The sequence below is a fragment of the Centroberyx gerrardi genome, chromosome 10 (genome assembly GCF_048128805.1).
Source record: "Centroberyx gerrardi isolate f3 chromosome 10, fCenGer3.hap1.cur.20231027, whole genome shotgun sequence".
In the NCBI taxonomy this organism is placed as follows: domain Eukaryota; kingdom Metazoa; phylum Chordata; class Actinopteri; order Beryciformes; family Berycidae; genus Centroberyx; species Centroberyx gerrardi.
Window position 1 is genome coordinate 30,187,526 of NC_136006.1, and position 27,488 is coordinate 30,215,013.

General features: G+C 40.6%; 1 protein-coding gene across 2 annotated transcripts in view; it reads left to right on the forward strand.

Annotated features, from left to right (window-relative positions):
* Positions 1–27,488, forward strand: part of stxbp5l (syntaxin binding protein 5L) — a 226,349-nt gene that overhangs the window by 125,031 nt on the left and 73,830 nt on the right. For both annotated transcript variants that reach the window (XM_071914581.2, XM_071914582.2), the window contains exons 5-7: positions 5,938–6,072; positions 18,022–18,085; positions 27,117–27,200. In XM_071914581.2, coding sequence (XP_071770682.1) covers positions 5,938–6,072; positions 18,022–18,085; positions 27,117–27,200 — 283 coding nt within the window. The remainder of the gene's footprint in view (positions 1–5,937; positions 6,073–18,021; positions 18,086–27,116; positions 27,201–27,488) is intronic.

Here is a 27,488-nt window from a genome sequence, read left to right on the forward strand (position 1 = left end):
TATTGCTTTAAAGTTTGGTGTTTCTCAATCTACACTCAGCCTTTCTCCATTCTCGCTTAAGGCTGCGGACGCTTCCAGTCAGATTGTCATTTAATTTCATGCAACAGAACCAGCATATCACCCGACTAGGCCATCATCAGGGGGTGTGCTGTGACATCTCAGGGCTCTCGGCTAGCTTTAATGACCTGGAAATTGTCAAAACTGTGTACTTGTAGCTGTACATCACCACAGACTCTCAGTGCAGGGGGACATTTTAATGCTTTCATTTTAAGTGGATGAATCAAAGTTGAATGTCACAGTGGAAGACCTCTCTCTGGGCGTCCCTTTGTGAGAGTGACTTCCATCCGGTGATGCCCCTGGGACGGCATAACAAGACGCACACGCACACACACACACACACACACACACACACACACACACACACTCACACACAGCTTTATTTCTACATACTTCTATAGCCGTGTTGGCTGTGGTATGAATTTTAAAGCTGCGGCGCAAACAGTCTTACATTTTAATTTACCAAAAAGGTGAGAAGAGAAGTAATAAGATCAAAACTGCAGCTTTTAATTTAATTCAAGTTTCCTCAAGGGTTCAGTTTCAACTAACAGGGAGCTAACAAGTGAATCAACAGTATAGAATATAATTCAATAAGTCAAAAGAAATTGAAAAATTGAAATGAAAGTATTCTACTATTGAAATGAGAACAGAGGAGTGATGAGGGAATATCAAACATTAAAAAAAAAATTCATAATTAAATTTTTTTTATTATTTACTACAATTAACTCTATTGTATTGCAGCCATATCCTGCCATGTTCTTTCAAGGAAACTCTCCCTCTCCATTTGGACTGTGTGAGATTTATTGACTTAATATTGTATACTAGGTTATTTTTTATTTTACTTTATATTTTATTGTTTGGCAATGATACACATCTTTTTTTGTGTGTAGTGCACATACCCCCACACACACAAAGGTGAAACTCAGAAAAATGCCTTGTTCCAAAGGTGCTGAAATCACTCAGTAGCCTTCTACCTGTAGTGAGTTGGTAGGTGGTAGAGCCGCCAGCTCCCCAGTGGCAGGGCAGTGAATCATACGCTCAGATAAAAGGAGAAAAAAAGCCATCATGAGTCATCCATCAGAGGCTGGGAAGCGACCTGCCGGTTAGCTCTGTGTCTCCAGGCTAAACCCCTGACAATTAGCACCGCAACACCCCCTCAGAATCCCCCGAGAACTAACTGTGAGTCACTGGAAATGGCGGAGGGAATCGCTTTGTGCGATAACTGTCAGTCACCATCTCCTGCCAGAAACCTCTCCTTGACTGTTACACTGGCTACATACACACTGCAGCTAAATATGGCCGTCAGTCCTCATTGGAGTGCTTAATCCTGTAAGGTGATAGTCAATACCTGAAAAGTGCATGTATTGACTACCGAATTTAAAGGAATAGTTCACCCAAAAATTAAAATTCGGTCATTATCTACTCATTCTCATGCCAGTACAAACTCGGGTGAGAGTTTGTACTGGCATGAGAATGAGTAGATAATGACCGAATTTTAATTTTTGGGTGAACTATTCCTTTAAGAGTGGATTCAGTTAGAGTAGTGTGTACCAGAACCAGACTGGGGCTGGTACACTCATTTGTGACCTAAGGCATTATCATTGTTAATTTGAAAAAGTAAGTGAGATATTCTCAGATTTTCTATCCAGCCTGTTTCCTCAACATTGCAGTTGCTTCTACCAGTCTGGGAGCAACCCAGATGTTGCGTCCACAGAGAGTGCGTCGCATAAAAGTATCAAGTTTATCAAGTTTATTTCAATCAGGAGAGACTAGGTTGAATGCTCAAATGAAAACTTTATTCAGAAGCGAAACATGATGGAAACTTTGGCGTAAGCTCCATGGAGAAACTCCTCCCATTCGGGATGGACGTAGGAATTAGGAAGTCCCTCTGGGGAGTTCCTCTGGAGCCTGGACATTGGTGGTGATGGGGTGGAGGAGGGACAGCAGCATACAGCATAGATCTGTGAGTAGCACAATAGCATAGTAGGTGACGTGTTTATACTCCCGTCACTTCACAGACGATTGGCCCTCTGAAAAAGAGACGGAAGTGACGGCTAACTCTGATTGGTTCTCTGGAAAAAGAGGGAAAGTGTTCACCAACTCTGATTGGGTAAAGAGAAAGCATGAACGAACTAGAGAGGAGGGCGGATTTAGGTAGTCTCCCTGATTGAATTTGCGTCAAAAAATGTACACCTCTGGTTACTGGTGTTACTGGTGTCAAGTACATTGAAAACACGGATGATGCTAGCCGCCATATTGGTCTGAAGTAAACGTCACTATGGTAACAGAGATTATTTACAGCTATCACGAGATCAGATGAGTGGAGTGACTCCTGTTACCCGTACATACACAGTCTAGTTATTTTACTCCGTCTGCTGCGCATTCACTATCATTCATGAGTTTGGTTGTCACTACCAAATTCTGGCAGTGTGTATGTGAAAGTTCTCCATCCTACCCCCAACCCCCTGCCCCAACACAAACACACACACACACAAACACACAAACACAGTACATATTCTAGTAATACAAACTCTAATGAGCTACTAATCAGGCCCTTTGATTAGTAGTTGATTAGTGCATTTGAGGAGTTTCATTCCAAAATGAGATATGCAGCACTTGGACAAAATTGGACGCTTACCCTTAAAAAAAAATACAACATCATTTAACATATCAGCTATTTCAAGATTCTTGCATACTAAATAGCACCGTTGCAATCCTCTGTGCTTTAGAAACGTTCAACAGGTAATATTTTGTAGTGGATTTATGGAGTTTTGGGATGAATTCCTTAAGCAGTAGCATCACGTCTCGTGCGGAGCAGATGGGAAGGTCGGCGGTGACGCGGATGACGTCGCCAACAGATGACAACTTCAATTAATCTCTTTATCTGTTTACTTCATTAAGGTTATTTGTTCCTCAGCTGGTCTTTCGGTGGCCTGCCAGCTGGCGGCTAAACCCACGTCTCCTCCTGTCCTCTCTGATTGATAATTATGAGTCCGACTGTCAGGAGTCAAAACAACTCCTTTGACTTTCCCCCAAATTGCCCTCTGGACCTGCGTATTCTCCCCTTCTTCTTCTTCTCCCTCCTGCCAGGTTCTCCTCCCTCCTTCCCTTGTTTTCGTCTAAAAGCTTGAGGCTTTGATTTTTTCTTTTTTGATATTCCTGTGACATTTCAATTATGCAAATGCACAGCAGATGACGGAGGTCATCAGTGCTAAGTGGTCTCTCTGAAGAGGCCTCCTCCTCAATGCTGATTTCTTGTGCGGGGAAAGAATCATTATGAATCAGCGGGTTATTATGGACATTTTTGGTGAATAAAGGCAATTTGGAAGAACGATACAAAACATTTTGATAAGATCATACATGATTTGTACTATGTGACCTATATAGATACTATTGAAAAGGCTTAGATTTATCTCATCTGTTGTTGTTGTTGTTTTTTTATGTTGGAGAATTAGAAGTGAACCGACAATAGATCCCTGACTGCAAAAAATCTCCATCTTGACAAGTCATTTAGTCAATTATTGAGTCCTAAAATCGTAATTTTCTTAAAATAAGTGAAAAAATCTGCCAGTGGCGTTAGATAATTTCACTTCTTTCCAATGCAAATCAATTTGTTTCAAGAATTTTGTAGAATCAAGTGTCATTTTCTTGATAGTAGTGCAGTGATCTGCCTTATTCTGACTTGTTTCAAGATACTGACACTCAGTTATTGGAAATCCCTGAAAGAAGTGAAACTGCATTGGAAACAAATGGAGTTATCTCACCATCTCATTGGCAGAATTCTTCTCTTGGTTGAAGAAAAATAAGATTTTAAGGCTGAATATGAGACTAAGATAGATGTTTTTTGCGGTGCTGAGGAACATCAAGCTGTTCCGTAGAAAAGAATCAGGGAGCATGCTATGCTAAAACATGTAAATTTGGTGCGTTATCCCTAGATGCATTGCCTCGGAGGACGCTTTTGACAGTAACACTGTAAAAACAGTGAGGTCAAATATGATCCTCTCTTGCTCTTCTGCCCTCTCCTGCCAGTTTGAGTATTGTCATCTCCCCAGGCCCCTAAATCCTTATTGAATTGTCTGCCATGCTATTTGTCTTCTATCTAATAATCCTGTCTCTCGCTGGGTGGGTAGAGGTGGGGTGGTGCTGAGCTGGGGCCCAGCGATCCTCCCATCCCGATGAGGTAATCAGCATGGACAGGACTGAATTAGTGTGTGTTGATCTTTATTCCCTGGATAAGGTGCTTACAAAGATGATGGATGCTAATGCCAGAGGAATTACAGCCTAAGCAGCCTTGCGCCACATACCTCTGAATTATTATGATATGCCACACGAATACCACGCTTGGCTGCATGGCTATTTATTGACGTGCTAATGATTTCATAATTAACATCGCATGTTACAGAGGAGTGGTGAGTGTATGAAAAATGGCGGGCCAATTCAAGTCTGTACATGCTGCTCTGTAATGTAATAAAAGAACATGGAAGCGTGCAAGCATTCACCCCTGGCAAGTGTTTCAAAAGCAATAGATTTCAGCTGTATGTTTTGAGGGGCAGAACTCTTCACCATGGTGCTCCTCAACAGCCAGCTCACAGGCTGTGAGTGCAGAAGTTCATTGAGATATAGAGAGTACATTGAGAATTAGGAGAGGCAACGTAGCAGGCAAGAGAAGTGAATGGAGGCTGATAGTGATGTGGTAGGTACAGGGTTCTTGTGCCCAGAGGTGACAGAGGTGTGGCCAAGTCAGCTTTGCTCAAGTCCCAAGTCAGTCTCAAATCTTGAGGCACAAGTCTCAAGTCAAGTCCAAGTCAAGTCCATGTCATTAATGTCAAGTCTCAAGTCTAAATGTAGAACAGCAAGTCAAGTCAGAACAAATCAAGAGTCCAGTATCAATTTAATATCTTAAAGAAAACTAAATATCTAGGACTTTTCAATACAATATGGTTTTAATAGGATAAAAACGTGTTAAGTGCATCATGAGTTTCAACTTCAATAAATTCAATCATTTCATACAAATGTTGTCGTCTGGTGGAACAAATCTCATCACTTTCAATCTAAGCCATTTACACAAACACAAGATTTTTTGTCAAGACTTTAGAAACCTTTTCAAGTCAACAAAGTACAAGTCAAAGTCAAGTCCCAAGTTAGCAGAACCCAAGTCAAGTCAAGTCTTCTCTTCAGTCATCTCAAGCAATTACAATTGTGACTTGAATCTGACTCGAGTCCAAGTCATGTGACTCGAGTCCTCACCACTAAAAGTATGCAGAGTCCTATCCACGCTAGTTAGTAGGCTATAGCAACCAATTTCATTTTTCATAAAGCTCTGCTAGCCGTCTCTATCATCATGGCTAGAAAGCAGCTTTAACCGGTCTAATTGCTTGCCAAAATTGTCCCATTGAATAACTGCCCGCTGGCTTGTGTTCGTCCCATTGGCTTCTGTTGTGTCCACTCATTGATTTTAGCTCAGACCAATGGACATTTCATAGATCTGTGCATTTTTAGAAGAGAAAAACTTTTCTGTAAAACCCTTCGTTGTTTCATAGTAATTTGGAGGAAAGTCTCATTGCAAGTATTTTCAATTAAGTCAGCCATCCGCTTATTGTGGTAAACCAATAAGTCCACACAATTAGCCCAATCGTAATCATGATATTATTGCGGAAATTGAAATGCACACGGCTTAGCTGAGAGGAGGACAGTTATTGGGCTGGATATATTCACAGAAGGAGTTATGGCTGTAGGCTAGGGTGTATACTGTATGGAAACACACACACACACACACACACACGGACACAAGTCATTTCAAAGTGGAGCTGAGGCCGCTGTGTGACTGTTCCTCTTCTAACACCCGGTCTGTTTCCTCCCTTGTTTCTCTTTCTCCTGCAGGATCACGTTTTGCCACCTTCCCTTTCAGAGTAAATGGCTGTATGTGGGGACGGAGCGCGGGAACACACACATCGTCAACATCGAGTCCTTCATTTTGTCCGGATACGTCATCATGTGGAACAAGGCCATAGAACTGTGAGTTGCTAATGCTCCTAAACTGACACTGATGAGGATGATGATAATGATGGTGATGATGAAGAGGTGTAGATAGCTGTGGATCCAGTACATACAGTACAATGGTGGATGAATATGGAGTTGACAAAGTAACAGACTGTTTTTAGTGCAGCCACACTAGAAAAATATTCACGTTAAAAAGTTATTTAGTCTCGTATTGAGTCTTAAAATCTTGCTTTCCTTAAAACAAGTGAAAAGAATCTGCCAATGGGGTGAGAAAATTTCACCTCCTTTCCTCTTCTCCTCTCCAAACCTCCCTTCTCTCCTCTCCTCCATCATCCTCTCCTCCTTCCTCCTCTCCTCTCCTCCTTGCTTCCTATGCAGTTTCACCTGTCTGGAGAATTTAGTGACAGTATCTTGAGATAAGGCGGATCACTCCACTAGTATCAAGATAATGTCACTTGATTCATTGATTTTCTTTTAAGAAAAATATGTTTTTTTGTTGTTGTTTTTTTTGTTTTTTAAAGGCTCGATACAAGACGGCACACAACTAGTTACGATGGCTATTTTTTACAGTGTGTTGCTGGAAAGCGGTGTTCATGCCGGCTGTACCTCTACTATTCCACAGACTTTAAGGGAAAACGGCATCGCATTGCATCAACAACCCTTATCTTATCATATTATAATGTTCACCCCGTTGGTCAACAGAAGACTTTATGACTTTGTTGACATGCGCTTTTGTTTATTGTTTTATTATTAAGTATTGACAGTCGAGTCGGCATATGTTGTAGATTGATGACTTATAAAGCATTAAGTACACAAATCTCGCTCGGTCGTGCTGCACGCCTGTTTGTTTCTCCTCTTTTCACCCACCTACGCAGTGTCCTTCTAGTGTTACCCTGACAAGTCCCCTGCTGCAGTGTCAGTCACAAGTCGCTCTCGTACTAAGCCATCTTGTCGCCTTGTGACAGCCCAGACTAGAGTGAGCAGTCTCAACACTGATGTGCGCGTGGGAGGACTGTCTGCCAATCACTCTAGATGTTTCAGAGAGCGAGACAGTGGTTGGGGATCTCACCAAGAAGTTTGGTTTGATGGTTCTTTGCCACAAAGCTGGCAGTAGGGATTTGGGGTTTCATCTACTGTCTTTTGGGGTTTCATCTACTGTCTTTTCCTGTCTCTCTCTACTGTGTCTATCCAATAAAGCAGAAATTGCAAAAACATAATCTTAAAAATAAAGTATTAAAATTCCTTAAATGCAGTTTTTTTTCCACCATGCAGTGACGGGTTCCTTTGCGCTCCACTCTTAGATTAATACAGAACAGGGTTAGTACTGTCTGCACCCCATCTGCTTTACTAAACACAATTGGTCTTTCTTTATTTTGTTTTTTAAATTTGATCTTAAATGAAATTCCAAATTTTGGAACTCTTGTACAGAGTGAATTAGAATGAGCGCAACAGTAGAATAAGCTTCAATTTCCAGATCACCCAAAAATTACAAGCAGCCAAAAACGAGGGGTGCAAATCTCAGTATTTTTTTCTTTCTTTTTTTGTGTATTTTATTTCCTCTAAATTATTCAAGCATCGGAGGAAAATATGGCCATTATGGTGTAATTTGCTCATTCCCGCTGTTTCCAGGAAAATGGGCTGATTGTGGAAAATGGAACCCACTTGAAGTAAAATGACCAATTTTTCACTACCACTGTGATTATTATTATTATTATTATTTTTTACTATCCTACCACTAGTAGATTATAGGTTTGTAAGTTTAAAAGTTTGCACAATTGTGATCTAAGCTACACATGGTACTGCGCCCGTGTGTGTGTGTGTGTGTGTGGGGGGGGATATTCGATATTGCTGAAAATAATATATATATTCAATCGGCCCGTGCCTATTTACAGATATAGATGCTATGTACAGACGTGCTGATTGAACATGAGAAGATGGGAAGTGACTGTAGGGAGTAGTGCACAGAACCATCAGGCTCAACAATCACTGTCAGGATAGATAAAAGTATAAAAGTGTATTCTGTTCTGTTTCAACGTACACCACATCCTCTGTATTCTGTCAGCACTCTGCGCCTCTCTGAAGTGGAGTTCAAGGGAAGTTGAACTAGAGGAGACTGACTCGTTCCTCATCAACACACACAGGGGCTGGGGAGGTTTCATAGTTTGACTGTTTGAGTGTTATCCACTCAACATGAATAGGGATGTGGAGGGACTGTGTGTTTTCCCCCGGTGGAACACAGAGAGAGCACGGGGGGAACTGAATTTTTCCTCCGCTGGAACAGCAGACGAGTGTGAGTCACGTTCGTGTGTGTGTTTGCACTTGTGCGCGTACGCGAGTCCTCACAAGATTGGTTTCTATGACAACTATCCACAGATGCAGTCATTTAATACAAAGTATGCTCTCTTGAAACAAATCTGTTATGGCAATGATGCTATTGGGGCCACTGTACCCAAACAGGAGGGCCAGGCCTTCATTGAAATTCAAATGGCTTCGACAACTAACAACACATTTAATGCAGAATTTTGATTTCAAGAGATTTATTCTAAAATTAGATATCCGAGGAGAGGCGAGGCGAAGTGGGAAAAACACACCAGCCCAGTACACACTCTGCCCCAGTATATTCCTGCAGTGAACAGAATTTAACATTTAATTTGTGTTTTTTAAGCCTGTTCATGAAAATGCACTCACACCAAACGTGCTCAAAATGTATAATCCTCAGAACACAAAAACACAAAAACACAAAACACAAAAACACAAAAATATATAATGTAGGCATGACAGTGGAGGAATCTTTACTTAAGCAGCATGATTTTGACACTTCAAACACTAGGGCCCCTTCGCCTGAAACTCAAGAGAAAAACAAATAATTCAACCAATTACACACTAAAAAAAACATACACACAGATATCCACACACACATGCACAGATTACAATCATATATAATACATTATCACACAAAGTACTACGTAATCATTGGCCTTTGCCATGTATGATTTCATGTTGTTGAGAATAGCAGCTTGAGGCGATGACACTTCATTACATATCGGGTGTTTTTTTCTTCATCTCATCCAGTATCAATGAACGGTGAGGCTATTGATCCAACATGAATTTGCTTTTCCATTAATAACAAGTGTGTGTGGATGCCACATTAATCTCCATATGATTCAAGTGCTGACAGAAATGGGATGTACGCGGCCCATAAACATTAGAGTTCCCTGCTTGCTTGTTCTCCCAATGGATGTGGACTACAGCAGACCCATACCTCTCCTGTTTCTCCGGGGCATCATCCATCAAACCGTTCAGCCTCTCTCTCTCCCCTTCTCCAGTACAGTAAGTCCTCACATAAAGTAGGCAATATAGCTCCGCGTTCTTTGTTCCTTATTCCCCCGGCGGGTTTCAAACTGCACTACCCATAATGCTCTCGCCTGGGTCTATCCTCCAGTGACGCTTCCAGATTTAATGCCTGTGTTATAAAAGAAAGAGAAGCAAGCTGTGGCTTTCAAATCAAAATAGAGCTAGAAGAGGGAAACCGATGGGGGGGATCTATTCATTACGGGCACAGAGGCTCCTACCTCACTGTCTGGTGCCTTTGAGTCAAAAAGAAACGCATGTAAAATCTGAATCTGAGGGAAAAACATCACACAAATCTGTCATGTTAACATTTGGGTGCCTTTCTAGCATTTACCCCACTGCTCGTTTGCATACGTTAACCCGCTTCCTCCCAGATTCCCTCTAAACAGATACGTAATGCTCTGCCCGCTTTCCTAATTATTCCATTATTTTCTCATTAAGCCCCAGTTTATCAGGCTAATGTAATCTCGGCGTTTCTTGGCCGCCGTCTTTGGCAGTGGACCCGCACGTAGCCCCGAAGCTCAGAGATAGAGAGCCGCAGGGAATGGAAGAAACACTTGCCAGTTAATAGAAATGTGTGCTACAGTTCTATTCCTCCCATCCTCCACAGACACTTTCAGAGGGAAGTGGAGGGACTGACATCAGTGCAAGGGGGGGAGGTGGAAGACGATGGAAATGAGTGAATGGTGCCGTGATTGGGGACTGATTTTGTGATGGGAGATAAAAGGAAGGCTAGAGTTCCATGCATACGTGTTACATGTGCTAGCTTGTGTGTTTTTTGTAACCTTTATGTATCCAGGGAAAGTCCACTGTGCACCACAAAGTGTAAATAATATAATTTGGATGGAGAGCTCGTGATGGGCAAGCCGTCTAATTTGTGATTACTACAGCAGAATAAAATGGAGCTAATATCACGGTTCATTTTTCTGCCCCATGATACGTATCGTCAAATTTTCGTATCGCGATATATTGAATTTCGATATATCGTCCCATCCCTACAAACCTGCTTCTCTAACCTATAGGTATTTGAGAGGTACAGCCAACTCACTAGCAATCATAACACTATAGTCTCTCTTCATATTTGTAGTATTACAAAGTTATAAATTCTTACCATTTCTCAGCAGAGACAGCCAAATATGCAAAAACATCCCAAAAGACTAACAAATAAAAGTTTTGATTTAGTTTGGATATGAATATACAAGCAGGGCACCAGCATGTACTGTACAAGTGTGTTTTTTTTCCCTTTTTTTTTGCCTGCTTTTGTGTGTACCTGTGCCTGAGTGCCTGTGGGTGTGGGTGTGGATGTGGGTTTGAGTATGTTCTGGGGGCATTCAAGGTCCACCGAGAGGCAGTGTGAATAACCATGTTCGTGCTCAGCCTGGCTCTGGGCAGCTGTTACGAATTAGTTTGTTTCCATAGCACCTCCGAGAGAGAGGAAAGAGACAAAGAGACAGAGGAAAGAGACAGGGGAATAAGAGAGTGAGAGTAGGGACAATGTAGGACTAGAAAATATGGTAACCCTTTAAATTACAGGCAAATAACTAAGTAATATCCAAGTAAAATAGATGTAATAACTAGTTATAGCATTAGAATGACTGGTAATTACTGAGTAAGCACTGAGGGTGCTGGAGGTGAAGGATAAAGTAGCTGAAAAACACATTTATCTATGATTTATCTTCCACAGAGAGGAGCGACATTTACTACAGAAAGTGACTACACCTGCACAGAATCAGTGTTTTTTCATTACGTTTTCATATGCTTATAATGTCAAATACATACAATAATCCTACGTTATATATTTTAGAAAAGATAAACTAATATTGATTATGTGCAATATTCACTTAGATATACAAACGTACTCCATAGTAACTCTACACAAATAATAACAGAAAACAACAGAAACCGAACGGGCCTTGCCTGGTAAAAAGCAGCTTTTTTACTTGTATATTACTCAGTAATTATGAGTCATTCTAATGATATAACTAGTAATTACATCTATTTTACTTGGATATTACTTAGTTACTTCCAGTCACTACGTAATTAATAGCCTGTAATTTAAAGGGTTACTGAAAATATTTACAATATGTCAACCCATTGGTGCCAAACAATGTTATTTACTCCAGGTTCATATTTGCTGGATATTACACCAGTTAACTGGTCTGGACTATATGGTCCGAGTCACTGTCAGCTTTTGTACAGTTTTCAGATTTGTCAGTCTGGTAGGTAAATCCACCCTTACATTTGTCTGTTGTCATAGAACACAAACACCCAACAACGCTAAGGGAGTGCAATATTTTTTAATATTTCTCTCTTCTGGAACAGTGTCTTGTAAGCACATTGCATTTCTAATCCTGCATTAAGGGTTTGTGATTCACTGCGTCTTGCAGACGAGGCAGCGAAATCCTACTTTAATAATTGATATTCCATTACAGATGAGCTCTGGAAAAAGATGAAAAGTGAAGGAGGGGAAGCACATCTAAAGCTCCATGGCGACAGATTGTTTTCTCTGCTACGGTGGGAGGACACGAAAACAAAGTAATCCTTTGTGAGCCTCACGAAAATATAATAATTCTCATTATCTAGTTCTCGCAGCGCAAAGACAAAATTCGACAAGAAAACGGAGGGAGGAGGATTTCACTCGAGCTCGTTTGATTGAATTGCTCGGCTTTCTTCGCGCTGGGTGAAAGGGATTGTGGGTAGACTGTTGACTGAGTCACTGATGTGTCGGAGGGACTTATCTCAGCCAAGGAAGAGTCTTCTCGCTGGGATGTAGGTCATCGGCTCACGGCTGAGACGCTGAAACTGGAGCATGTTGAGTCGACGAACCTGTAGCCCTGCAGCCTCAGCACTGTTGGCTGCAGACCGGCTGGCCGGTGGACTCGCTGGTTTATTATCTTGCTGGTTGAGTTGCTGCCAGAGTAATGAGTCTGCAGCAAAGACCCTTGAACAAGGGCAGCGGCTGGTCGCAGATGACGCATTGCTGGATCACGCAGGAAGTCCCAAACATTGCATACTCTGATGTATGACTGGACTGAAAAGTGGTCAACAGTTTGTTGCCTCACTGTGTAACAACATTTTTTGTATTGTGTAGTACTATCTAATCTATCATTTGATTTAAAAAAGGATGAGTGCATTTACATTGTAACAGTCACTAAGCAAAGCATAATGTAAAACCTCCATTTGGTTTGGTGCATATTACTCATGGATTTTGCCCAAAACAAGAAAAAAATCATATGAACATCATCCACACCCAGAAAAATAGTTTTTCAAGTTTTCTTTGGTTAGGTTAGGTTTGGTTTTGGTTCTATATAAAACCGTAGGCTAATTACATAAAGAAAAATGTGATCTGTTGAAATAAAAAACACAGTAAATGAAAATAAAGAAACCAGTTTGGTTGGTTTGGAATGTAGAACCATTTGAGCATGTTGCTATAGAGAACCTTTCTAAGAGGGTTCTTTATAGCACCAAAAAGGGTTCTGCAATGGTACAATCTTTAAGAACCATTTTCTACAGTACCTGTGAACAGCTGATTGTGTTTCAAACGTACAACTTGGCCATCTGCAATAGAATTCAATAGACCTGGTTCATTTCTGTGCTTTTTTTGACTGAGAACGGATCATGTGACCACTGTGTTTATAATTCCAGCTTTTTAGTGAGCAAATTAGGATCTGGTCAAGTAAGTATCACTGTTTTGTTATAAACACATCTGATTCGCACACTGGCTAACATCTGGCTAACAGCTCCTGAATTTCCCCAAGGGATCAATAAAGTGCTATCTTATCTTATCTTATCTTAACATATATAGTAGAAGATACCACTAATAGTGGCTAGTAGTTGCATGTAAACATTAACATCAGTTGCTTTGATAACTTAGCCTGCTGGTTAGTTAGCTAGCTACCAAAGCCAAATAACTTTGTTTTGGTTAACTGAGCTGACACTTCTCTAGCATCAACTACGAGTTGATTCTAGAATGCTTTCAAGTTAGCGGTGTACAACTGCCAAATTTCTGGAGTCGATGCCAACTCCAATTATAATTGTAGGAGTCACTGGAACCAATTCCCCAACTAAGCGTAATTTGACATCACTGTGTATGCAGCACCCACAAGGCTAAGCCATGGTAATTCTTTCTTGAAGGACTAGCCTCAAGGTAATTCACACAAAGTAATGGTCAAGTATATATGCCTCTTGACCAATTAGCAATTTTATGTACACAAACTATTGGTTATGTACACAAATTATTGGTTGAAAAAGCGGAATCGACAGATACCAAGAGTCATTGGCTGAGAGCCGACCCCAACTCTCAAGTTAGAGTCAAGGAGTCGACTACTTTAGGGTTGACTCTCCAATGTTATTTGGACTATAGGGCAAAGGGGCAAGGACTGTGACACAAGATTGTGTGACAGTAACCTAAATTTGGAAACAAATCTACCTGTCAAAAAATTGATTTTTACTCCTAAGGTTACTGAATGGACCCACCCACACCACAACAATCTTTTTTCAGGTTTTCTTCTCTCTTTTTCTTGCCCATTTGTTATATATTTAGGCAGTAATTATGTACAGCCAATTATCCATTGGAGCTCCACAACAGTGCCAGACGTGGCAGCGGGGACATTTGTGACACAAAGCCTCTACAGAACTAAAGAATGCATTTACTAGGCAAAAGACTCAGGCATAATGTCCTCATGTGCTCCGACTCGGACATTTCATGTGTCCTCACCTCACTGTGCTGGGGACATGTCTCTCCTTCCCTCCCTCCTTTACCCTCCTGCCCTGCTGGTTATTTACCATCCACTGTATCCTATGGGTGACTGGTTGCCATGGCTCCCCTGGACCTGCTGGAGCACAAGGCATCTTTGTGTTTGTGTTTATGTGATCTCAACAGCCTTGGTAATCAACTGCAATCAATTGCATGTGTGTGCACATATGTATGTCCCTCTGTAGACTGGTTAATATGAATATGACACACATTTTGAAAAACACAATCCTGTTTTCTTCATATTTCCATATCCTTCTCATTGTAATATATTGCATATAAATGCATATTTTTATGTTTCCACCTATTTCATACTGCATATATTTCATATTTTGCGGTACATGTTCATATCATACATATTTTTCAGTAATTTTTTCTTTGTCTCAGTATGTAGTACTGCTGTTATTTTGCACAACCTCATACAAGCTGTAATTAAAATATTTTTCATACTTTTTAATACTCATTCATATTTCTAAATAATAAATTCTAGTGTTGTAATTAGGGTTGAACCCATCTATTTTCATATCGTATACAGCATAGCATATACAGTATTTACACATATTTATATTTTTATATATACAGCATATATTTCATATTTTTGATATATTTTCATATTGTACATATTCTGCATTCATTCTTTCTTTGCCACAGCTGTAAGTTTGCTGTTATGTTGCACACCATGATAATGTTGTAATCTATACTTTTTTACTTTCTTTTCATTCATACATTCTACCTCACATGTTCTAGTGTTGTCATTGTCGGTTATATGTTTATTCAGTTTTTCTTTGCTGTATCCTATTGCCATTTGCTGCTGCAGCGACTCAATTTCCCCAAAGGGATCAAGAAAGTTTCATCGTATCTTGTGTGTGCATGTTTGTGACTTACTTGTGGTTGTGTTTGTCCACTACTTTTGGGTGATTGTGTGTGTGTGTGTGTGCATATATCTCAATGACTAGCCACTGTTCTGGCTGATCCACTCTACTTTATCAGCTATGCTTGGCTGTATTTCCCTCCTAGAATATCCCTCCTAGAATAACTCAGGAGGAGGATTGGGTCACGTCAGCGAAGCTCTGTCCACCTGAAGTGTTTATCTTTCCAGCTACAGACCCTGATCCCCCTGAATCCAGCTATATAGCCACTAGGGATGGGACAATATATCAAATTCAATATATCACAATACAAAAATGTGACAATACGTATCGTGGGGCAGAAAAATTAATTGCGATAGTAAGTTCTGTAGAAATCACTAATGAGGCGGCTTTCCAGTTATATTATTTGCACTTTGTAATGGCATTTTTGTGGCAATTGTTGTTTACATTCTAGCAAACCAATGCCATCGCTAGAAAGATTTGTGGCTCAGAAACAAGCATAATTCTGCAGTCAGACTTTGTTGTCATTGAACTTTTATTTATTCCATCATATGGTGGTTGTATTGAATCGTGAACCCCATATCGTATATTGAATCATATCGTGAGATAAGAATATCGTCCCATCCGTAATAGCCACACAACTCAATAGAATGTAGCCCTACATCGAGCGATACACTGCGAACAAGAGGCACTTGAGCTTCCTAATGCCTCACCATAATCACCATATTAAGCACAGCCAGTTATGCTGATGATGTCATTAATTAAGCTAATTAATGCATTAATTAGCTATTATTTCTATGTCAGCATCCTTGTCTTCACATAACACATGGGCAGTATTAATATGAACTCTGTATCTTAAAGTATGAAGGAGTTATAGTAGTTTTAAGAAAATCTTTCCTTCATTAATATGCAAATTTATGCAGCAAGATGCTCCAATTTCAGTTGTCGCCAATGCAGATTCAAGAATGTTCTTGAATCTAGTGGAACAATCTCTTTTTGGTTTATAGAGTACAAGTAAAACTGCATTGGAAACTAGTAGAATTACCTCTCCACTTGTTTTAAGAGTTGTACGATTTTAATACTGAAAATGAGACTAAATGACCTGTTAAGATGGACTTTTTTTTTGGTGTATAGCCAACAGACTGGAGAGTACAGTCTTAGATCCAGCTATATAGCCACACAGCTTTGCAGAATACAATGCCGCATCCAGTGTTGACAGACACACAAACCCAAAGATTGAGTACAGTTTAATAATCTTTTTCCTCAGCACTCTCTGATTTGCTTTGTGTGCCTCTCAAAGCCTGTCTGCACTCTGCGAGGGAGTGGAGACCTTGCCGAGTGAAAGGAAAACTTTCTCAGAAGTCAGTAACTCTCCGCGGTTCACTCTTTGTCTCCACACAGTGTGCGGGCTTTCTTCAACAAAAGAAAACAGCTTTCAGCATAATGGCAAGCCTCTGCCTATTAAATGACAGACCTATTCTATTGGAAATTGAAAAATTGCTAAGCGAGGAAAAAAAAAACAGCGAGAAAAGAAGAAACCTTTTTTTCTTCTCCGATGATCTCATGAAGATGCATACTACAAGCGCTGTCAGTGGCACAGTGTGTGTGCGTGTGTGTAGGGGGGGGGTTGTCAGTGGCAGAGATGTCAGATTACATTACATTCATCTGTCTACAACACGAAACACTGGCTTTGTTGATCTGCAACAAAAGGTCAGGGGTCATAAGTGCACGTGCATGGAGTGTATTTCTGCTTGTGTGTGTGTGTGTGTGTGTGAGAGAGAGAGTATACACTGTTTGTACATTTGTTCTGGATGGCTGCTGTAGCAAGATTAGGTCTTGGCATTCACCCATCGCGGCTTGCTCTGTATTGTGGATGGTTTGCTGATACCGTGGCTTATTACTACTGTTGCTTCACAATAGGAACCTATTGAGAGCTTGCTGTTGTTTCATATTTTTATCACCTTCCGGCAGCAGGCATAAAAAAATTGGGCCCATTTGAACCTGATAGCTGTCAGCCACATTCTACTTCGACGTTACGCCCAGGTTTCAGCCACTCGCCCAATACTGAAAAATCCTCATTATGGCTGGTAAGCTCGTCTGCTCTACCAGCCACACTGGCAGCTAACCAGCTGTGGTTAATATACAGTTAAAATACAGTTTGGCTGGTGGAAAAGTGAAAGTGGCTACTGGGTTTGCTGCAAGATGCAGTGGGCTAGGGCTGGGTGATATGGTTGAAATCAATATCACGATAATTATAATGTTTTTTTTCCATGCAAAATCACATGTTGAATAATCAAATTAGTGTTCATCCCATTTCATACCTCATTTTGTCAGTTATTTAATAAGATTTGCTTGTTATCATCAACTTGGACAGCAGAAATGTATGTAATGTTTGTATGTATGATGATATCCAAAAACCACCATATCATCACCATATGATTCCACTGAGAGATGATAAACGATAAACTACTTTTCCTGTATCAGGCAACTGTATTCTATCTAAAGAAACAAAAGCCACAAGCAAGAATAAAAGATGAGAAATGATACTTCTTCAAATATGTCCATCTTAACAAGTCATTTTCATATGCAGTCTTGAAATCAAATTTTGCTCAAAACAAGTGAAAAATCCTGCCAATCGAGGTGAGATCATTCCATTTGTTTCCAATGCAGTGTCACTTGTTTAAAGTAAAAAAAAAAAAAAAAAGTGTTGATCTTGAAATGAGGCAGAATATGGCAGATTACTCCACTAGTATCAAGAAAATGACACTTGATTCAATAAAAGTCCTGAAACAGTTGATTTGCATTGGAAACAATTGAAAGGATCTCACCCCGCTGGCAGAACATTTCACTTCTTTTAAGAAAAATACGATTTTAAAACAGTAAATACCAAATTAAATGACTTAAGTGAAATTTTTCTTATCACAGTGTTGTTGCATTGCATTGACGTTGCCTTCTTTCTCTCCTCTCTCTTGTCATTCCTCCTCGACACAGATCGACTAAAACTCATCCAGGACCCGTGGTTCATTTGAGTGACAGCCCCAAGGATGAAGGCAAGGTGAGTAGGCAGATGAAAGAAACACCAGCAACTCCTCCTCCTCCTCCTCCTCCTCCTGGTCTCTCTTCCAGCACAAGCTCAAAGGTTACCATTCTTTCCCTCTGCAACATAGAGGCTGTCTCTTTTTCTCTAAATCTGTCTCTCTCTTTCTTCCTCACTCTCTTTCTCTGTCACACACTCTCTCAACTTCTCTTGCTTTCTCTCTTTCTAAACCCCCCCCCTCTCTCTCTCTCTCTCTCTCAAATTGAAATTTGAAACAACAACAAATAGACTAGTTAAGCATAGGAACATTAAGAAATCAAAACTGTGGATACTGCGCAATAGCAATTCATACAGTATATGTTAACATTCATTAAGATAACTTGGAAATATATACAGTAAAATATTAATAATCAGAAGAGTTTAGAGTAGCAGTTCTCTCAGGATTGGAGAGGAGTGGCAGCTTTGGGAATATTTCTTTAAATTTAAGGTTCTATGTTTCTCTTATCTTGTCATATTTTGGACATGAGAACAGTGTATTTCTGTCTCTTTTGCAGTGCTGCAGAGCCTCTAGTCGTTGGGTTGCCAGGTTTTTGAGTGTCTTCCTTTTCAATTTTAAGGTTATATTCAGTAAGATTTTTTTTTTTTAGTTTCATGAAGTTATTTGGCCAGTTTGATTTCTCTGTTTAGTGTTTGATAGCACTGAAGTTTATTCTGGATTTTAATTACATTTTTTCCAATTATCTGTGTAGTGTTGTTTTAAGTGGAGGTCAATGCACTTTACTGTGGCTGTTGGTGTCCATTGGTCTGTGCTGACACATAGTGCTGAGGTCTGCTGCCCGTTGGTTCAGGGAAACAGATTGTAGGGAGTGCTGGTTGCAGAGAAGGGCTTGATATTTTAATGACTGCAGCTGGTCTGATTGATTTAAATGCTGCCAGAATTTAGAAGCTCTCGTTTTAATGTGCGAATAATCCCAGTTCTGCCCAGGATCTTTATTGCAAAATTCAATTGAAATTTCTCTATTGGGCTTTTGTCCCAGTTGTTTGAAGTTGGATACATTATTGGGCCCCACACTTCACTCCCATGTAGCAAAATTGGGGACAGTACTATGTGAAATATTTTTTAACCAGATTTTGACTGGGATGCTTGTTCCTCCAACTTTTGTTTTGATTAAATAGAAAACCCTCTTGGCTTTTCCGCACCATTCTTTTATTGGTCTTGAGGTGGGAGGACGCGCAGATGATGTCCTTTAAGCAACGGTTTTTCAGGGTCAAGCTGTGGTCAGATCGGCAGCAAAAGTAGATGTACGCGGTGGTGGCGGTGGGTGGGGGTGGCGGTGAAAGAGAGGTCATCGAGGGGGATATTGATTTGCCATGGCCTCTCAGCAAGCCATGCATGTGGGCGCCTCTGGGTGAAAGCAGACTTGAGAAGCTGTCAAGAAGTAAAAGCAGCAGGGTGGAAGATGGGAGTTTACAGTGGTTGGCTGTCACAGCACCGTGCTCACTAGAATGAATGACGAGCTGAATGCTGCAAAAACATGTCCAACTTAAAGTAGAGCAACAGTATTCCACTTAGTTTTAACATGGGGGTTATTTGGCTCTTGACCGCCATGAAAACCAGAATATAAACTAATCACCAAGATCAGATGCAGCTGGACGAGTTTGTAGCATTCAGATTTTTACTTCCCATTCATTTGAATGAGGCCACGAAAATAGACTGAAAACTGACATTTAACACGGTGAACAGATTCAACAACAGATCCTGCTTTTAAGACAATAAAGAAGCCCTGGGTCCATCCTCATTTTGCATTTCTATTCTTGGTTTACACTAAAATTAGTATTTAAAAATAAAAGTAGAAGTATGTTCTAAAATGTTGGACCCGCAGTCAATTGAAAATCACAGAATCTGTTCACCAACGTGTTAAATGTAAGTTTTCAGGCTATTTTCGTGGCCTCATTCAAATGAATGGGAAGTAAAAATCGGAATGCTACAAACTCGTCCCAGTTGCATCCGATCTCGGTGATTAGTTTAAGTGGAACATTGCTCTAAAGGTGCTATATGTAGCATTTTAACAACAATAAATCATTACCACATTCATTTTGAGACATGAGTTTAATTACCATAAACAAATGAGACCGGAGACTTCCCATTAAGCATGTGACAGTATGTGGATTCCCTCCCTACTACTTATCGGGTAAAAGGCCTCCACAGCTTGATGAAATGGTTAAATTCCACTGGTCTAGAGATGGATTTAAGATACCCTGGAATACTATCACTCCCTTCACCTCAAAACTGTATGAAGCTAACTATGGAAAATGAATGACAGATGTAAAACCAGAGTTGCTGAGATGGGAGGTTCTTCCCTTATCATTGATTGGAAGAGTGCAAACTGTGAAAAAGAACATTTTGTCCAGTTTCCATTGTAGCCCCACAACAGCAGGGGCTCTAAGGATCGCAATGTCAGTCGGTCGGTCGGTCTGTTCACCACTTTTGGTCACGTGGGTGAAAGTGTGGCGCAGGGACGCTTCCACAAAATTCAAAGTCTTATTTTTTATTTCAGTCCTTACCTATAGAGGTTCCCATAGCAACATTCAAACTACAAAAAACTACTACTGTAAAATAAATTGTCTTATTTAACTTTAAAATATTAAATATACCATAAGAGGCTCACAAGAAAGGTTTTACTCTATATGGCAGCCTTTCTTTTCTTATTTCGAAGAACTGTTTGATTTGATAGATGTGAATCTGCTCTCTGCTGATGCCGTAGGGACAGGATATTGTACTTGGCTTCCACTCCTAACAGTGAAGCGCTACCAAATTTGCCAAGTGACCAATTCTCCCTTCTCTCCATTCATATTCTATGAGAAGTGAGCAATTTGCTGCACAGCGCATGCTGGGATAGCTTGCAGTGCGAACCTAGCGTGCAATGCCGGTAACGTGGTATGACAAAAGTTGAATCCAGTTAACAGATGACATGGATTGCGCATTATCGAGAAGTAACGTTAGCTGTCCAAGTATGTCTTTTGAAGGGAAATGAATTCTAGCAGTGTGGGGATTTCCTGAGTTGTAAGATCCCTCTCTCTTTGATTAGAGATTAGAAATGCTGCCTGGAGGAAGGTGGCAGAAATTGTCGGTGCTCACAGGGGTCTACACAGGCTGTTAAGATGAGTTTAGCAGTGAATTCAGCAATTGTTAGCAACAACTTTTCCTCAGTCAATTTGCATTGATTGAAACTTATTTTTCCAACTTCAGGCCCCAGTTATTAAAAGTTTACACAGCTATTTAAACTAGCTGAATATCAAAATATTTGGGTCAGACAAACAAAAGCCATTGCCGAGTTGACTGGCAGACTCTTCCGGCTTCAATTGAACACTGCATTTTACATTGTGTGCCACTGGGTCAGATTTGGCGGGAAAACTGCTGCATTGCTTTACGGCACAAAACAGGAAAAGGGCGCTGTTTTTCCAGAGCAAACGGAGCTAAAGCTTTCAGAGTTTCTGCCAGGGAAGAGGAGGGGGGACAAGTAGCAGCGTCCTCCTTGTGAGAGGAACCAACAGGATTTATGGGAAATCTGGTCTTAATTTTGAGAAACACTAGTACTAACAATACCACCATGTGACATAGAGGCTACCAATGAGGCATCACAGTGATACAGTATATTGATGTTTAAATTCTGCATGTAGCAACTTTAACGAGATTTCTTAGTCTTGAAAGAAGTCTTAAAATTTTGTTTTTCCGTAGAACTGTGAGTCACAAATGCTGCTAAAACATTGGTGGTGGTGAAGCAAGTGAACAAATCTGCCAGTGTAGTGAGATAAGTCACTTTTTTCCAATGCAGTTTCACCTTCAATTTTCTTGAAATCAGTGACAATACCTTGAAATAATGTGGATCACTCTACTGGTATCAAGATAATGCTAATTGATTCAAGAAGAATACAACAGTAAATGTACTGTAGTGTATGAACAGCACCATCTTGTTGCCATTTAAACAATAGTCATTACAGTCATTTTTTGCATCTCGAAACAGTTCTGCATGCATTCTTACATAAAATAATATTGACATTAATATAGCATTCATGCTTGAGTATGATTTTTTGGGGGTCTGTTTTTATTACACGTGTGTGCAGATGTCAAGTATTGGTATTGCCATTCGGACAGTAGTGTCAATGCAACACAAGCTAGATGAAGAATTTAGGGATGACTGCAGCTGTGTGGAGACAGATGCAGTGTCATTGATTTAGATAAAACTGCACAATAAGACATAGATGTCACATTTCAATAATTTTGCCGCAGGCAGCAGTTTTTGAATACATTTCAAGAGGTGTATGCAAGAGGGAGAGGGGTGTTGTTGGTTATTGAGAGCTGTTAAAGAAGAAATCTTTGATGACCTTGTCTTTTTTGTTTTGTCTCCATCTTTGGTGCTAAGTGCTTATTGCTGTGTTGCTGTGTTGTTGTTGTTTTTTTGCACTGCACTCACTTGTCAATGAAATAGTGTGGGCAGTGACGTCTTTTTCCTTGGATTTTCTGTTGATGAAGTTTGAGTTTCTGTAGGTGGTGCTCTTTTCTTTGTCTGTTCAGTCATGATGGCTATCCAAGATGAAAGACTCAAGAAAACTTTATTGTCCTCTTCTTTATTGAAAGCAAATTTTTCTTTGGCTTGTGCCGGGCTCATCAAACACAAAACGGCGAGACAGCAATCAAAAACAAATACTTTTAAAAAACAAAAAACAAAAAAGAGAATTAAAAACAAATGTTCTAAAAAATAAACATGAAACATGGTAGGGTGCTGTGTGCAGTGTGGAAAAGTGCAACATATCTCTGTATTGTCTTTCTTTCATTTGTTCAACAGTGATACTGCAATTGGAATGAATGAGTTCTTAAAGCCAGATTTTTGGCACAGATGACCCTTCGTATGCCTATCGCTGCTCATGCTTACCACCCAGTTTTTCTTCTATTTATTGTTCAAAATTTATTTATTAGGATAAACCCCTTGAGATGTACCATCTCATTTTCAAGGGGGTCCCAACATATATCACAATCACTATATAACACCAGAGGAGTGTCAAAATAAATTAAAAGATAGAAATACAATTATCAATACGGCAACGTACAGACAGACGACAGAGAAACAAAACAAGACATAAGCAAAACAAAACAAAAGAAAACAAAACAAAAACAAACACACATTAATTAATGAAAAGATTGGAAACATTACAACTACGAGGTGGCCAAAGTGGCCAATAATAGATAAACAGTAGAGTGTGAGTGGATCACCAAATTATTCCAAACAAACCGCTGTTGCTATTGCAAACGCATCACTTCCTGCGCACCAGAGGATTTTTCCCGGGAAAAGACCTACCACCGGGTGCTTAAACAGTAAATGTAAAAGCTTTCATGGACTGGATATAGGTTGAGTCACTGTTGTGTTATATAAATCGGCGATAGAGAATACATTATTAATGAAGATGAATTAATGAATTAATTATTAATCCCCTTGAGGATGTACTCATGTGGATGTGAGAGGATATTTTTGTGCATCTGTACTATTTGTTTACATGCGTGACGGTTGGTGTTGCTCATGTAAGGCTTGAGAGTGGCAGAGTGGATGGAGAGAGGCTGTTGTTTCCATCCCACCTGCTCTCCATTTCACATCTTGTGATCTGTGATGCCACACAGCCTTTCCTCTCGGCGGGAGAGCTGTCTCACCCTCTCTGTCTTAAAGGCGGCGCTGCCTTAAATCCTCCTCCAGCATCGCTCTCCATCTCCTCTGATCTGTCTGTCCAACTGTGTGCCACTCTGCTCTTCCCTCTTATCTTACGCTTCATTGTGTGTGTGTGTGTGTGTGTGTGTGTCTGCGTTAGGGACGCTCTGATCGATCAGCTGCTGATTTAAACCGGCCGATTTTCATTACAAGTGGCTCGATCGGTGGTCTCCAAACCGGCCGATCTCATAAACTGATCATTGCGTGAGACAGATTTCTCCACATGCCTCGAGAGAATAGCGGGTGCGCTCCAAAACGCAACGCCAATACATTGATTACGTAGTGTCAAGGTCAGAGGGAAGCGCATCGCTGCATGAGCGAAAATGGAGTGTAATCTGACAGCTGGCGGTATCTCCGCTATAATAAACAACAGACAATGGAGGAGGACTAAGTAACAACATTTCAGCAGCCTTATAATTCAATATTCAGCATTTCTTACTTCTAAACAAAGTAATGGAACACACGGATAATAACACTTGTGTTTTGGTACCAAACTGCGCAGCAAACTCCTGATCGGAGCATACCTAGTCTGTATGTAAGTGTGGGTGTTTGTGTTTGTACGGGCATGTACCGGGCATGTACTGTGCATATATGTGTGTGTGTGTGTGTGAGTCCATAGATATGTGTACATGTCAGTTTAGATACGTATTTGTGGGTCCATATGTATTTGTGCTTGCTTTGTATCTGTAACTTTAAAGGTGCTATGTGCACTATTTTTAAACGTCCATATATCAGTGTCAAATTAATTGTGATACATTGGGATAATAATTGTACAAAAATGAGACTATGGTGGAGATGATTGGTAGCCTCTATCTCACGCCAGTGGTATTGTTAGAGCTAGTTTTTCTCAAAATTACAACCACATTTCCCATAAACCCCTCCCTCTTCCTGGCAAGGGGATGAACATGTTGGCAATGATTTTTCCATTGGCCTTTCATTCCTTCCACCATCTGCCGTTAACAGAATCAATGGTAACGCCAGAAAACGAAAAAGCTTTAGCTCCGTTTGCACGGGAAGAACAGCGCCCTCTTCCTGTTTTGTGCAGGAAAGCAGTATCCCTTTGTGCAGTAAAGCAATGGGGCAAATTCCCGCCAAATCCAACTTGGTGTCACACAGTGTAGAATGGCCAGTCAAGGCTGCAGTTGGCGATGTTCTTGTTTGTTCACGGTAATTACACTTATGTCTCAAAATGAATGTGGTAATGATTTATTGATGTTAAACACCACGCATAGCATCTTTAAGCAATAAGCAATAAAGTGCTTTACAGTGATTTTAGAGCAGCTGAGATGGGTCCACATAAGATGGGAGTGTGTTGCCTGTATATCTGGGACAGGCTTTGCCATTGAGCCAGCCATTGTAACTTCCTTTTCCTCTGAGACTCTAATGGGAGTCAGAGGTGAATCCATCTCGCCTTTGGTGAGATAGGCTCTCCCTACCCTATCTCATCAACCTCTAAACTGCAGACGCGCTGGATTTTTTTATTTTTTTATTTTTTTTGCTGACAGGCAACTCAGCTCAACTCAAGGCCACTCATCTTTTGTTCCTCTCCCTCGGTCTCAACTCCCTCCTTCTCTTATGTCGCATTCGCATGCATGTCGGATGTACTTTTCTTCCACTTGTGAAGTCGAAGACCTGACTTGCAAGCATAATACGTATTATGCCCAAGACCTGGCTTGTAGCGACAGGTACATGCTAGTTACGTTCAGCGTCAAATTTTGGCAGATGGGTCACATGCATCGTAATTTGAATAGTTTCTACCCTCAACAGACAGTGATGCTGTTGTCAGCCATGTTGGCTAAGGCCGCTACATCACAACTCAGCCCGTTCTTATACCATCTAGAATCCCAATTTCCTCGTCTTAAGTGCCCGTCTTTGGGGAACGTTCAAGTGGTACTTCCTAGTGGGAAAGTTGTATATCCAATACTCCCGACAGCACATAAATGTACAATACTTTCTCTATTGTCTCTCCATCCCTTGCTATCTTTCCCCGAGAATATCTTAGCCCGCGGCGTCCTGGTTGCTCAGGTGGCTAAAGCACATACCATACAACCATGATGTCCTGTGTTAGAATCTGGCCTGGGAGCTTTGTCACATATCATCCCTCTCTCTCCCAATCTTTCCTGTCTCTGTGTACTGTCAAATTAAAGCAAAATGCCCAAAAAATAATCTTTAAAAAAGAATATCTTAGCCCATGGGCATCAATTGCGGCAAGGTATGGCACTTAGTCCACATTAGGGCCACAGACCCCCATTTGATGAGATTTTGTCTCTCGAATCCAAATCTGAGAACATTTTTATTGTTAGATATGATTTTGTCCGGAATTCCATGACTATCTGTATTGTAGGTAGAGAGATAACAGTGAAACTATGATCAAAACAGTCATTCTTCTACATTCTCTAATTGTGTTCACTTCTTGTCAATAAAGTAATGGTGAAGTTTAACAATTCATCAGTTTGCTGGGGACCCGCTGGAACCCCCTCAAGGACCCCTGGTGGTCTCCACGTTGAGAACCACTGCCTTAGCCTAAGTGAGTCCAAATGTGGTCTTATAGTTTTTAGCATCATAACGGAGAGCAAAGATTATGCCAAAATCACCAGAAATGTATCTGGTAGCCACATCTAAAAATAAGTCTCTCCAAGCTGCTAGTTAAGTTTGGTGACCCACGTCTAATATTTGATCTCACTGATGAAATAATAAACTGTCAGTTATCAGTCATTGCTCCACTTTGTGTAGAACTTTAGTTGATATATACGCAGGTTTGGAAGTTTTGGTGGCCATATTAGATGCAAGGACTTTGCCATAGCTTAGTGGTTTAATGAACTGACATCCCTGTCTTAGTCCCCCCATCCCACTCATCACATCTGTAACTTCTTTGACATTTCCTGCTCCACGTTCTTCGAAAAAAAAAAAAAAACTTCTGCAAATCACAGTTGAAGAGAAGACCCAGGCGGACAGGGTAGCAAATTGCCTCGGTGTGCTCGGTGGTACACTCATGATGGAGATCATCCCTCCCAATCCCACTAATCACAACTCACACAGGCGGGGCAGCCGTGAGACTTCACCACCAGGAACAACTGTGTCTGGAGGGGAGAATTAAGGGCTGGGAGGGAGGGATGGAGAGACGGACTGAGAGGAGGGAGAGGCAAAATAGCTCCCCTACATTACAACAAAGAGAGCAATTTCAACTTTGGAAACAACATCGATTTGTGCATGTTGTGCTCATCATCCTATTTCAGGCTATTTAAATTGTCTTCTTTCATCATTTCTTTCTATGTGCCCATTTTCTACAGCTGCTTATTGGATTTGAGAGCGGGACCATAGTGCAGTGGGACCTCCGGGGCAAGAAGGCCGACTTCAGAATCTACTACGATGAGGTGAGCTCCACTGCATGCTGTCACACCAAGAACTACTGTATATATAATATGATATATATGTTGTGACACTTTTACAGACCACTTCCTCCATATTTCAGAGGTATTCAATACTAAACTTCAGGTAATGATTTCCCCCCCCCCCCAGAATGGATTTAGCAATTTGGAAGTTAATCTATTGCTGCTATTAGATGAAATCCTTGTGTTTCTCATTTTCCAATTGACATCCATGTAACTTAGAAATTAGAGAATGCATTTTGAGTGGCTTTGATTGGTTCTTGGGTCATACTT